General features: G+C 42.5%; 1 protein-coding gene across 3 annotated transcripts in view; it reads right to left on the minus strand.

Moving 5' to 3' along the window:
- The window catches only part of LOC311253604 (protein FAM184A-like), a 200,268-nt gene that overhangs the window by 17,435 nt on the left and 167,604 nt on the right, over nucleotides 1-15,229 (minus strand). For 2 of the 3 annotated variants that reach the window (XR_014621718.1, XM_084347698.1), the window contains exons 20-22: nucleotides 5,922-6,068; nucleotides 5,593-5,710; nucleotides 5,197-5,301 (exon numbers count right to left, since the gene is read on the minus strand). Coding sequence is in view for 2 of the 3 variants with exons in the window: in XM_084347698.1 (XP_084203824.1) it covers nucleotides 5,197-5,301; nucleotides 5,593-5,710; nucleotides 5,922-6,068 (370 nt within the window). In the remaining variant the exon portion in view is untranslated. Of the gene's footprint in view, nucleotides 1-1,897; nucleotides 2,017-5,196; nucleotides 5,302-5,592; nucleotides 5,711-5,921; nucleotides 6,069-15,229 lie in introns of all 3 variants that reach the window. The other variant, XM_084347699.1, reaches the window with a different exon arrangement.

Genomic DNA, 15,229 nt, shown 5'->3' on the forward strand with positions numbered 1-15,229 from the left:
ACAGAACACTGTCTCACTGGTGGCCTGGCATTTCTGCCCAGATAGGACAAATGGTGGAAAGGTGTGAACTATGTCAAAAACACAGAGTGCAGCTCAAAGAACCGCTGGTGCCCACTCCCTTGCCGGACCGCCCTTGGCAGAAAGTGGGTATGGATCTATTTGAGTGGTCCAAGAGAGATTACCTATTGATCATAGACTATTTCTCAAGATACATTGAGATTGCAGAGCTCAAAAGCACTTCGGCTGAGGTGACAATCAGGGCTATTAAAGAGGTCTTAGCAAGGCACGGGACTGCAGAGTTTGTCATATCAGACAACGGGCCTCAGTTTTCATCAGCAGTGCTCAGAGAGTTTGCAAAAGAGAACAATTTCGTACATACCACAAGCGGCCCCCGCTACCCTCAAGCGAACGGGGAGGCGGAGCGCACTGTACGGACCATCAAGGACTTGTGGAAAAAAGACAGTGAGTAGCCAACACTCCGAGGTCTTATATGGTAGAGACTGACAGGGGTCTCCTCAGGAGAAACAGAAGTCACCTCCGACCTACAGGGACTGTTACAAGAGTTGGTCGGGTGGTAAAGCCGCCTGACAAACTGGACTTGTGAATTAAGTGGACAATGAAAAGTTAAAATGTTGATAAATGATACTGTGTTTCAGTTTTAGTTCATAAGTCTAGAGTTAAAACACAAAAGTATGCTAAGGTTAAAATGTTGGTAAAATGATGCTGTGTTTCAGTTTTAGTTCATAAAGAAAAACACAGAGAAGTTGCACAACAGTTTATTTGAATGAAGATAGAGTTTAGCTATAAGGGGGAGGTGTAGTAGTAGTAGGACTACTAGTCCCAGGAGGCTTAGCTCCCACAAGGCTGTGCGTGTAATACTCTTCCTGGTTGTCAGTAAAGAGATACGTCGCGAAGAAACACATCGGTGTCTGTGTTATTATTGTACACTTTCGTTCCTCAACAGGTTTTGAGGTGTGATGGCACTCCACTTCCACTGTCCCACATCACATTCACTATTCAACTCTCCACTTCAGGCCACGGCCGACAGTACATGTGGACTATCATTTGTTTATGAAATCTTGATTTTAATTTGGGGACAGTGACATGGCTGGCGAGCTAGTTAGTTTTGCTGTTTAAGATTTTGTCAAATTATGTTTGTGTTTGTCAACCCTACACAATCTTATGGACTTTGAATCTTGCTAGCATAACATAAGCTTTCTGGACAACAGCCAAGCTTAGGGTTCATTTAGCTGAGCAGACTAGTTTGTCTCCTGTTGTCAAGTTAAAGCTCAGTTGTGTCTCAGCAATGAACAGTGTTAACATGTCAGACACTTATGGGATGGTAATGATTGTTCAGACTATAAGTTAAACCCTCTGGTGTTGCCAGGGAAAGGGTGTTATTGCTTGTGCAAAACTTCAGATTTTGATCCCAAAACCTAGAAAATATAAATGAATGGTCTTTTTTTATCTTTGGAAAAGTGACCATGGTATAAGTGGGGTAATGCCCTCAATTATCAGGAATTCATGGACTCCACAGAGATATCAGATGGTTCTGGCCTACTGATAATGGACGCCTTGTCAGGCATTAATCCTGACTGACGAAGACTGGTGCTTTGTTGATTTTACCATTCTCTCATGTACCTGCTGTCTATTAATATCGACTGATACTGTCCTGTCCACCTTATGAGCAAATAAAGGATGAACCTGACATCTAAAGTTTTGACAGAGGGCCCTTTTAAACTTCAGGTCTGAGGGAGAGGGGTGAGGATAAAAGGGAGGAAAACTAAGAAGTGAGGTGAGAGATAGAGACAGTGAGGGCAGCAAACATCACTCCCTGAATAAAGGTCAGTGACAACGAAGTGAGGGCATCAGTGGCAGGACGTCACAGAGTTCTCACCTCCTAATGCTCTGTAGGCCCTGATGCTGCACCAGGGCTTCCTGAGGATGAGGAGCATGAGGAAAAGCAAGGCTTGGCATGGGATGATGTGGAGGATGAGGAGAAGGAGGAGGAGGATGCTGAGGAAGAGGAGAAAGAGGAAGAGGGCTGAACAGTGACAGGGCTTTCCTAGGTCTGGGGAGGGACCTCTGGAGGGGGGAGTGAGGAGGCACACAGTGGCCTCCTGGTCCTACCTCCTCCACCTCCTGTCCCTCCGCTTCCTCTCCTTCACGACACATGGTGGGAGGGCTGACAAATCGGAGAACTGACTGACTAGGAATGCTGGTGAAGCGGTGACCTGATTGGCTGCCTGTTTTTAACTACAGACAAACATAGAAAGGCAGGGTCGGGGGAGGTGATTCCATGTTAGAGGACCGCATCCATTTTATACTGAAACACATCAGCTGAGCACTGAAGGGAGAGGCAAACCATCCTCCAAATCAACATGAAGAATACTGGAGCTGGCAAAGGCAGTTCTCTTGTTAAAGGATAACTACCGTTTTTTACAACCTGGACCTTATTTCTAGCAAAATATATGATCATTTACTCACCCAGATAACTTTGGTGTCATTTGAAGTCGTTCGGACGAAATTAGATCCGGTGTAGCGCCGATATATCCATATAATGCGAGTGACGGGGCAGCGACACACAGCCTCTATATAACGCATTATCTGTCACGAAACTAGTTCATTTCACCAATATTTTGTCATGATACGCTCGTGCTATTCCCCTCTGAGTCCGGGCTTGTCTGTTATCAACATCCGGGGTCAAACTAGCAGTAGCAGCTACAGGTAAACAAGCCGGGCCGTCGTGGGTGCGCGCGCAAGCTCAGAGACGACATCCTCCAGGTCAGAGGTAGTAGGTCAACCTACAGACCCCGGATGTTGACAATAGACGAGCCCAGACTCAGAGGGGAATAGCACTAGCATATCGTAACAAAATATTGGTGAAATGAACTAGTTTCGTGGCAGATAATGCTCATGAAGGCTGCGCTTCGGTGCCCCGTCACTCGCATTATATGGATTTATCGGCGCTACACCGGATCTAATTTCGTCCGAACGACTTCAAATGACACCAAAGTTATCTGGGTGAGTAAATGATCATATATTTTGCTAGAAATAAGGTCCAGGTTGTAAAAAACGGTAGTTATCCTTTAAGAGCCGTCCACACCGACAGCAATTACTGTAACGAATGATCACTATAATGATAATGATGTGAGCATCCACACTGATGAGTGGTAAAGTATGTTCAGTTCAAGACTGTGTTTCAACATTTGGAGGCGTGGAGCAGAGCACAGATGGATATTTTTAAGGAGATCTCGGGACAATATTTTGTGGTGACAAAAAACAGGTGTTTTTAAAGCTATTTTAGTATTTTAAGCAAAAACGTGATGTTTTCAAAACCCTAACCGAGTGTTTTTGTGCTTAAACCTCACAAGACCATACGCCCACCGTTGTTACAACATAAAATTGAAAATAGCTGATGGGCTGGAAGAACACTGTGAACAGGGTGGATGAAGGAGAAGCCGTGTAGGTTTGGAGGGAGAGCAGACTGGGGAGGAACACAGGAGTGAAACAGAACACTGAGAACAGTGGAGTTTGTTTAGATTAATTCCTTGAAGTAGAGGTGGACAAAGCATCTCGCAAAAATCAATATACACAAATAAAATGTGGACGTGCTGATGGACGGAAGGTGTGCTGCTGTCTACCACACTTTCTTGAAACTAGCACCGTGAGCTGCTAAAGTCACAAAGGTTCTAATCCTGAAGATAGGAGCTCAGAAGTGTGAGTGAGAAACAACAGCAGGAGGAGGAGGAAAGTGAAATCAAGAATTATTGTTCAGGAGTGGCTCCTGGGATCAAAGAGCAGGTCTGACAGCTGTGCAGACACACAAGGAGGATGAGCAGCTTGCTACACACAGATCAGTCCTACTGACAAACTGACAAACTCACAATGTGAGATGCTGTGTAATGTTCACACATGCAGCAGGTTCTCAAGAAGAGAGGGTGATTTAGTGCTGTGGTGATTCATAGTGTTCAAACAATAGGCAGGATTCAAGGATAGAATTAAATCAGTATAAGATTGATCGTTAAAGAGGAAACAAAATAAATACAGTACAGTATGGTCTGGTTGTCCTGCATGGTTGCAGCTTTACTGTAGATCAATTTCAATATAATACAGAAAAATATACAATGTAGATCAATTATTTTGAGAGCTACCTTTATTGTTATCTTTATTAATTATCAATTACTTTAATAAACAACTGTATATGAAGATAGATAATTTTGTCAAACTGCATGCAGTGTCTGCCTTGGTACATTAGAGGGTTGTGTGTGTGTGTGTGTGTGTGTGTGTGTGTGTGTGTGTGTGTGTGTGTGTATTATTTTGAATTGAAGTGAAGTGCGGTCGAGCTCATGCACCAATTTCAGATGGGGTAAACACTAACACTTTCACTAAAACACTAGAAAAGATCAGTTTGTGATCTCTTTCTCTTCTGCAGACTGTGATGTACGAGCTGTATGGAGACATCTGATGTTTCTTTGGTTGTTTTTCCATTTTAAATCAAGTCTCTGCTGCAACTGTGTTTTACTGTGAAGCTCCAGAAATGTTTTGTGGACTACGAGACTTCACCTGACTTTACATCAGCATGGAAGGAGGAGACGGTGACTGAGTTTTACTTTTTGAAAAAAACAAACAAAAAAAAACAACTGTTCATTTAATCGTCTGTTTTGTTTTACTGTACAAAGATGTGTTCTGGTGTTCTGTGTGTGGATTTAACTTCTCTTGTGTGTAGTGTGTGTTTGCCAAATCCAAACGATTTGCTTCTTAAAGTGTAACTAAACTGCTGCACAGAGTGTCTGGACCTGTCTTAACTGCTCCTGGAGCCACGCCCACAATCAAGGCATCTTTTGAATTTCCAGCCCAGATGCACCTCAGCCAAAACCTAGGGGTTTAGTTACACTTTAATAATACAAAAATCCAAATCCTTCTGAACTACAAGTGTGGTGTTCAGGGCACAATGGAGAGCATTCACATTGTGTCAAGCACAACAAACTGATCTGGTCCTGGTCTGTACTCATCACCCTGAAAACACAGTCCTCTCCTACATCTGTGGTTGGATTTGGTGATGTCACCTGTTGGAGTGTTGTTGTATTAAGGCCACTCAGCTCAGGGGGGCTGATGATGACACAAACACCCACATGAACCTCTATGTCCATGCCACTTACACTAACACGGGCTGCTAGGTATGACAGCTCTCACCTTAATAAGAGGGTTGATTACACCAACGTTGGCACTGGAATTGAAGACCTTGTTAAAGCCCGTCTCTCTGTTGACCAACTCCAACTGGTAGAACTTCTTGTCATCCTACAGAAGAGAAGACATGTCCCTCCTTTAGAGTATCAAACTGTCACTCCCTGCATGCTTAACATGTGGCTGCATGGAGAGAGAAAGAATCAAGATAACATTGGAACAGGGTTTTAACGTACAGAGTGGTGAGTCTTCTGATGACACTGACACTGCTGTGCATATTTATTGGAATTACAGTGCCAACTCCAGACCAAATGTACCAGCAACAGTTGTGATGTCAGCTGGTGATAAGTGTGATTTGAGTGATTGGAAAACACTACCACATGACAGCCATGACAGTCTACTCACAACCAGCTTCTTGACCAGAGCTTCTCTCTCGGTCACCATCTCTCTGAGCTCTGCGATGATATGCAGGTCTTCTGGTCGGCTTTCTCTGTTTCTTAACTTTTCCTCTGTCCCCTCCAACCTGGATACAGATAGGACATATGGAAGAAAAGTAGGAAGGTATGTAACAAGGTAGATAAGATTATTCCAAAGTGTGTTACAAAGCCAAAAGCAATTATTTTTACCAGCAGACATGAAAAAGAGGTGACTATAAGACTTTGTTAGGAATGCTCTAACAGCAGCAGCTCAAAGGCGCAGCATAAGAGACTTCATCTAACATTTGTGTGACTTACAATATTTGTAGAGCAGAGATCTTGTCTTTGAGGACCTCCTGGGCCTTGTTGAAGTCAGCCAGCATGATTTGTGTTTCCCTGTGATGGACCACAGTCAGCTCCCCCAGGTCTCTCTCATGTCTCTTTGAAAGGTCTTGTTCATGGGCCCTGCAGCAGAGACAGACAACACTCATCAATAAACCATGATGCAACATTACACCAGACCACACGTAAAGACAATATACACCGATCAGGCATAACATTATGACCACCTGCCTAATATTGTGAAGGTTCCCCTTGTGCAGTCAAAACAGCTCTGACCTGTCAAGACATTGACTTAAGACCTCTGAGGGTGTCTGGCACCAAGGCATTTTATAGTGGATCCTCTGGGTCATGTATGTTGGGGGGGGTGGGGCCTCCATGGATCAGACCTGCTCCAGCATGTCTTACAGATGCTCAATCAGATTGGGATCTGGGGAATATGGAGGCCAGGTCAATACCTTGGGCCCTTTATTGTGTTCCTCGAGCTGTTCCTGAGTAGTGTTTGCGGTGTGTCAGGGCACATTGTCCTGCTGGGGGGCCACCGCCATTGGGTAGTGTTGTTGCGATGAGGGGGTGTACTTGGTCCACAACAGTGTTTGGATGGGTGGTGCGTGTCAAGTGGCATTCACATGAATGCCAGCACCCAAGGTTTCCCAGCAGAACATTGCATTGTGATGAGATGATCAATGTTATTCAAGTCACCTGTCAGTGGTTTTAATGTTGTAGCTGATCGGTGTAACCTCATATAAAAACAACATAACCTGAGGTAAAGACAACATAACCTAATGTAAAGATAACATAACTTAATGTAAAGACAACACAAGCTAATATAACCGAATGTAAAAACAACATAACCTAAGGTAAAGGCAACATAATCTAATGTAAAGGTAACATAACCCAATGTAAAGATAACATTAATGAATGTAAAGACAGCATAACTTGATGTAAAGACAACATAACATAATATAAAGGCAACTTAACTTAATGTCAAGGCAACATAACCTAATGTTAAAGTGTAAGTAAACCCCCAAACCACTTTTTTCTGCTGAAAACAAATGTATTTGGGTATGAAGTAGTGTTGTTGATGTATTCTGGTCCAACTCTTGACATTTTAGTCAAAGTATTTCAATTTGGTGTATTTTGTTGTAAAAATGTAAGAGTGACTGCCCTCTATGGGTTGAAACCTGGCTATTACAATCGAATTTTGCTATTGACTGAGATGGAGGCCAATGAGTTTTGGAGGCAGCTTACATCACGAGCCACCACTGTTCGCCCCGCCCCTCTGTGTGTGTTTTTGCATGTGTGAGTGTAGTGTTGTGGGGGGGGGGCTCTGTTGGAGGCTGCACAGAGTGACTGGATGTGTCTTAACTGCTCCTGGAGCCCCGCCCACAATCAAGGCATTTTTTGAATTTCCAGCCCAGATGCACCTCAACCAAAACCTAGGGGTTTAGTTACACTTTAAGATAACATAACCTAATGTAAAGACAGCATAACCTAATGTAAAGACAAAATAATATAATATAAAGACAACGTAATATAATATAAAGGCAACTTAACTTAATGTAAAGGCAACATAACCTAATGTAAAGATAACCTAATCTAATGTAAAGGCAATTTAACCTTATGTAAAGCTATAATAAGATAATGTAAAGACAATATAATCTAATGTAAAGACAAGATGATCTCATGTAAAGACAACATAGTATAATATAAAGACAACGTAACCTAATGCTAGACAATATGAGATAATATAAAGACAACATAACCTAATGTAAAGACAACACAAGCTAATGTAAAGAGAATATAACCTCATGTAAAAATAACATAACCTAAGGTAAAGGCAACATAACCTAATGTAAAGATAATATAACCCAATGTAAAGATAACATTAACGAATGTAAAGACAACATAATATAATATAAAGACAACGTAATATAATAGAAAGACGACGTAACCTAATGTAAAGGCAACATAACTTCATGTAAAAATCAGCTAAGCTAATGGAAAGACAACATAACCTAATGTAAAGATAGCATAACCTAATGTAAAGACAACATAACCTAAAAGATAAGATAATGTAAAAACAACATAACCTCATGTAAAGGCAACATAACTTTATGTAAAGACAACATAACCTAATGTAAAGATAACATAACCTTATATTAAGATAAATTAAGCCAATGTTAAGACAACATAACCTTATGTTAAGATAAATTCAGCCAATGTAAATATATGTATATATTACACTGTATATATAGATGTACAATTTCTATTTTTATTATTGCTTATTTATTGTTTGAATTTTTCTGCTTATTTTTTAAGACCTATACATGGGGCAGCTTACAGCTGTAAGCAATTTCACGCCGGGGATCAATAAAGAATTTCTGATTCTGATTCTGACAACATAACCAGTTTACAGATAGCATAACCTAATGTAAAGACAACATGACTAGGGCCAGTGTGACGTGTCGACCTAGAAGACATAATTGCTTAAATAAATACATCGATTTACATAACGTGCGTCGAGGATGTAATCAGTACTACCGCCATGCTCGAGCACTTGAAGTGGAAGCATCCTGGGCGGCTAGATTCACATTGGATCCATGTGTGAGACATGTTGGGAACCGTCCCGATCAGTTTGTCGAAAGACTAAGCTGCTATGTTGTTATGCTACTAGCATGCTTGGTCCTACTAGTGATTGTTTGTCCTCATTGATGGATTAAAAATAACAGTAAACAACCAGGATGAGGCAGATCATTGCTGTGTTTTAAACACTAGCCATAGAAATGTCCGTTGTGTTCCCACTGTAGTATTTATTCACACTAAATAATTTGCCCTCCTGATTGCCAGTTTATGTGATTGGCCACCGCAACACGACGTCGGGCTGCGTTTCTTCAAAATTAAGTCCTGTTTACTTTTTGTCCCCACCAAACGTACTATATATTAGGATTACACAGATTACCAGTTAAGACTTGGCAATTTTTTTCTGGAATATGCTGTGCATACTTTGTCACTTTGTCTTTGTTGTTATATTAATTGAGTATTAAAAAAATAATAATTAGAATGATCCAAAAATGTATTGATGGATTAATCAATTAATCAAAAATATAGTCGGTAGGTGCAGCCCTAAACATGACCTAATATAAAGACAACATAAGCTCATGTAAAGACAAGATAAGCTAATATAAAGGTAATGTAACTTAATTTAGTTTACCTAATTTAATGTAGTTTTTGGGCAGAAATGTTAATGAGAATAGACATATCTTCATTGGCTGATTTCTTTCTGTCTAAACAAACTAAATCAACAAACTCTCTGTTATAATGACTGAAAAAGGTCAACATTGGCGACCACGACGGGACCTTCTCACATTAAACAGAACAGCAGTGGTGAGCATCAGACAGGTGAAATAAACTGGGACAGTTAGCCAACGGTTCACCTGGCCGACAAGCTAAAGCTAAAATGGCAGCCGCTAACCAACCTCCTGTTGCCGAGAACACACAGAACATTTTCGGGAAAGTAAGTAGCTATTCCAACCCATTCATGATGTTGACTGCAGTAAAAGAAAGTCAAGTGGGAATAAAAACGGACAATATGAGTGAAAGAAATTAAAAATGTGGACATTCGAACCCCTTCCTCTGTGAAGAAGAGCCAGTTAACATGAGGCTGGGAGTGAAACACCACAAGCCCATTCAGCCCTAGTTAGCAAGCACCAAACTCATGCCCAGCCATTAAAGCTGCACAACGCGGCTATGCCACCAGCTGCTACCATGACAAACCCCTTTTCCCCTGCCTACATGGGGAGTTTCATCCAGAGCACACCCGTCTCCTGTTATCCCCCTTTTTCCACATGCCCCACCATACATGTTGAAAACCTGCGTTGGCTGGATTGCACTGTTGGGACCGTCCACATGGTTCTGACATCGGATTGGCCCGCGTGCAGCTCAGTGCTTAAACGCAGCTTTCCTTGCACTATAAAAGGCTGGTAAACAAAGGAAAGTGCAATGACCCTTATGTCCTGTAGGTGGCGCCTGCTTGTCACAGCCCCCAGGTTGGAAACTCCCATCTCCCATTGTCTGCGTGCGCACCTGAACGCATCACATCCGCCGACACCGGAGGAGATAAATACAGCGGCAGACTCTTTTCAACTCAGTTTTTTTGTAGTCTTTTGCAGTCTTAGTAGTCTTAGCAGTCCCAGAGTTACGAGTTGCAGGAAGCATCGACTTTCGCTACGCAACTATTACTCAGAAGGGGGCCTACAGATGTCTGGACTTATCTTTCCCGCCTAGGCCGCAGTCTTTCCTCTCGCCGGACGAGCCAAAACTGCGCCATGTTCACCAAACACGCCCCAGATCCAGAAAAGATGCTGTGCAACCAGCCTCTCTTTACCTGCCTGCAGAAGGAGGATACTTTTATTTTTCCTCAGAAAACGCCCGCTTTTGCCCGTTTTCTTATTGCCCGTCGACTATGCTGTCTTAATAGCCAACGCAGAAACTGCAACCCACCTTTAATCCACGCCGAGGAAAGCGAGCTGGATTAAGGAAGACACGACTACAAGTGAGGCTTAATTAGTGTCTGGGCAGATACTGGAAGTTAGCGTGTATTGTAAGCTTGTGAGCTACATTGTTCTCTGTGAGTTCTCGAGTTGATTTGAGCCCCTCCACGCCGTGGAGCAAGAGTGTTAGCCTAGCCACCGCTAAGGGCGTTGGCCCTTTGTCTTTGTCTTGCTCTCTCTCTCTCCCTCTCTTTAACTAACCCACATGTACACACACACACATTAGGGGTTACGCACGCATACACGTAATCTTATGAGCGACCTGTTGGAGACTTATGGTTAATGACCTCGCTATAACATAAGATACGTGTGTCGCCTGATATCTCCCTTTTATGACTTAAGAGACAGAAGCCTCGTGGTAGCACGTCCACCTTTTGTGGGACCGTAGGTCACTTTCCCTACAAATTCCTCTCGTGTGCAATCAAAGTGCACACGAGGCCAACGGTGGTGTAACCATTGCCGTTGTTCAAATCTTGCACGTTCGTTCATTTGACTAGCTTTAGGTGACGTATTCACGTGCACCATTTTTGGAATACCAGACATATGATTCAGCAAAATCTATTGTCCTTTTGAATTCGTATCCACGCGTGACTTCTCCAAGAAATTGTTATTTGTGCTTGAGTTTGTCTTAGTTTAGTTTCATAGTCTAGCTGCTTTGGTGGAGTAATTGACGTGTGTTTATTGAAAGTATTATTGATTTAATCAATTCGCTAACAATAATAAATTCTATCATATTGTACATAGCAGTTTTCTGTGATTATTTTGTGCATATGTTTTGTAACATTTATTGGTTGTGATGGTCAGTGCTCGGATTCATTTCCTTCACTGTTCCTTTAATTGTAAAAATTTTACAAATATTTACATTTAAAGTGAACCCTTCTTTTGAGACAAATTTTGGTCTGGTTATTGGTCCCTGATTTCAGGGTGGTGCCCCATTTTTAACAATTTGAAGATTAATTTTATTAATTTTTATTTTATTAATTTTAATAATTATTTTCAATAATTATTAATTCCTAATAACCAGACCTGCCCTACGATCCATTCCCAACAGCACCCAACGATTGGCTGATGAAGAGGCCAAAATCAAGATGGCTCTCCTAAACGCCCGGTAACTATCCAACAAAACTTTTGTCCTTCGTGACCTCTGTAACTCTCATGCCTTAGATTTAATGTTTATAACTGACGTGGTTGCGTGATTGGAAAGTTGCACCCCTGCTGGAACTTTGTCCTCCTGACTGTAGCTTTTTCAGCTCTCCTAGGCTGACTGGTAGAGGTGGGGGAATTGCCTAATTTTTTAATAATAGTTTTAAATGCAAATTAATTTCATATTGTGATCATTTCACTAGTTTTGAGTTGCAGCTTTTCACGATAAACATACCATCTGTTGTTCTAATTGCTGCGATTTACTGTTCACCGAAGTACAACGATCAGTTCGTCCCGGAATTTGCTGACTTTTTATCCAGATTTATTTTACATTACGAGAAGATACTGATCGTTGGTGACTTCAATGTTCACATTTGTTGTAACGACAAGCCTCTGGTTAAAGACTTTTTAAATGTTATCGAGTCTTTTGATCTCATACAGTTTGTTTCTGGACCAACACATCAGCATGGACACACATTCGATCTGTTTCTAGGCTATGGGTTGTCTATGTCAATGAATGAATTTTCTGTCTTGCCAATTTTAGATCACTCAGTGTTACTTTTTGATATTATGATCCCTAATCTATTTTCCTCTAAAAAAAACATCCCCAAATATGAGGTTGTCTCGTTATATAGGACCTGGGGCCCTGAATGATCTTAACCTTAGACTGCCGTCGACAGTTAACTCAGTCTTCACCCAATCCCTCTCAGTGGACATTGTTACTGAAAACTTTAATAGTGCACTCCAGGGATTGTTGGATTTGGTGGCTCCAGCAAAGTCTCGGAAGTGCTCTCAGAAAAATCCCATGCCCTGGCTTAACGAGGACTTGTTAAGTTTCAGAAAAAGCGTCAGAAAACAGGAACGCCAGTGGCATCATTCCAGACTGGAGGGTCATTATCAAACATGGCAAGACAGCCTTACCACTTACCAGTCCAGAATGTCTGCCGCAAAGGCAGCCTACTATTCTAATCTGATTTTGAATAACAAGCACAACCCAAAGCTGTTATTTGACACTGTTTCTAAGTTGACGCAAGATCGACAGCTAGTCATCAGAACTGACCTCTCAGCACAGGATTTTACGGAATATTTTAATAGTAGAGTGGAGGACATCAGTAACCCAGACTTTTGCTGGGGGATCAGACTCTGTTGTCTGAACTATAAACTCTCTGGTCTCTTCATTTTTGAACCTACCTCCTTGGCCGCTCGAACTAAGATCGCAATGGCTGCAAGAAGCACAACCTGCTCACTTGATCCTCTCCTGGCATGGGTTGTAAAGAAGCTTTGGCCAACGCTAGGTTTATATATTTTAGATATCCTTAATCTCTCTCGAGTGTTTCCGTCATGTTTTAAGACTGCTGTGGTTAAACCCTTATTAAAGAAACCAAATCTTGATGCAAACTTCTTAGCAAATTATAGACCAGTCTCAAATCTAGCTTTTTTATCCAAAGTCTTTGAGAAAGTGGTCTCACACCAACTTTTACAGTTCCTGTCTTGGAATGATCTATTTGAGCCACTACAGTCTGCCTTTCGTGCTAATCACTCTACAGAAACAGCACTCACAAAAGTGGTAAACGATTTATTATTCTGTCTGATTATGCGTTCTTTTGGAATTGTTTTTCACTGTTATGCCAATGATTTGCAAATATATATGCCAGTTGTTGCAGAAAATGGGTCTCGCTCTTATAAACTTAACTCAGTTGTGATAAACTTACAACTAACAAACTTTATGCTGCATAATGCAGCTAAGACCGAAATGATAGCTATTGGACCGGCAAAGTTATGCCACCGGTTTGATCACTTTACTGCAGTACTTCTCAAATGGTGGGGCACGCCCCGGTGATGTGTTAGGGGGGGCGTGAGAGGCAGGGCAGGACTTTCACTTCATTTTCATTTTTCACTTTCATTATTAGTAGCCCCATTCACACTGCCGTTTGCATGCGGGGATCCTGCGCCAATTCTCCGCATCCACCCCTGTGTGAAAGTTTCAGATGTGACGAGGGGTGAAATTTACCTCCGCCTCTGACGCTCCTCCGGAGGTATCAGAGGCACAGTATTGGCGAACCGAACCAGTGTGAACGGATAAGCCGGCGGCGGGGAGCGGGGGGGTGTCGATCTGATGGTGTTCACTGTGTGATAACTAAACGGGTCCAACACTCAGTTGGTCCAAAATGCAGCAGCCGGTATGCTGAACGGACTGTCACGATATGAACATATTAGCCCTGTGTTGGCCTCTCTTCATTGGCTCCCTGTTTGGGTCAGAGCCGACTTCAAGGTGCTGTTCTATCTGTCAGACCTTGTCAACACCTATGTACCTGTACGGCCTTTGCGCTCCCAGGCGAGTGGTTGTCTGAGTGTCCCAAAGGTAAATAAAAAAACAGCCAGTGAGCGGGCTTTTTCCTTCCGTGCACCTACTCTGTGGAACAGTCTTCCTCTGGACATCAGGCAGTCATGTTCAGTTGAGGTCTTTAAAGCCAAGCTTAAGACCCACTTGTATACTGTCACATATGAGTCCTAGGTGTTTTGCCTTTTCTTTCATTCTTGTTTGAATTGTGTGTTTTATTGCTGTGTATGTTTCTATATGTTTTTAAATATTTTGTAACTGTACAGCACTTTGATGGAAATTGCTCTATAAATAAAATTATTATACAGTTAATGGACTCTCCCCCCAAATGTGAGCGGCCCAAATCACGTGCACGCCAGCTCCACCGTGCCCAGTTCCAGTTTTGGTCTGACAGTGAGGAAGACTACGACCACAGAGAACGATTCCCCACCTTACGTCCTGGTCAGTACGATGGCACCACCCCATAGAAAGAGTTTCTGCACAGGCTTGAGAGCTGTGCTAAAGCTAATTACAGGTCAGAACAGACTATGGCTGTCCAATTAAAGTTCTGCCTGGTGGGTACAGTAGGGGCAATCATCCACAGAAATCCCCTGTCCTCACAGTGGGATTACAGCTGCCTAGTGGAGGAGATGGAGACTGCATATGGCCCTTCTTCAGAGCATGCAGCTGTAGTGTCTATTGAACTGAGACAGCATGTCCGCAAAGTGGGTGAGGCTCTTCATGTTTTAAGAGATGACATATATGGGAAAGTGTCAGCAGCCTACAGCGACAGGACTGAGACTGAGCAGGATGCCATAGGTGTTGAAGTTTTCACTAACGTTGTACAAGATGCAGACATTGTACAGAAACTGTTAGAACAGCGGCCCCACACACTAGCCCAAGCCTATGACATCGCCCGCCACCATGAAACCATCAAACGAGCAGCGTCATATGTTACCAGCCTCATGCACTCAGGGGCACACAGTATGACTGAGTGAAGGCCTCGTGCTGCTGTCATCAGAGAAGGAACCGAGAAGGAAGAAGAGACTGCTACAGCATTCACACCGCATAAATGGAGAGGCCACAAGGACGTTAATTGGGAGATCTGTTGTCATAACTGCTCGGGACTTTGTCACATAAGGAGAAACTGCCCCTCACCAAAGAAAACCATCAGAGCCCAAGCTTTGACAGCCTCCTCTGAAACCCCAGAGCCTGCTGTGCTTCACCTTTAAGATCAAGGTCAAGAAATGAGTATTAACATGCTCGTGCAT

The sequence above is a fragment of the Pagrus pagrus genome (assembly GCF_965226575.1).
Source record: "Pagrus pagrus genome assembly, chromosome: 24".
NCBI lineage: Eukaryota > Metazoa > Chordata > Actinopteri > Spariformes > Sparidae > Pagrus > Pagrus pagrus.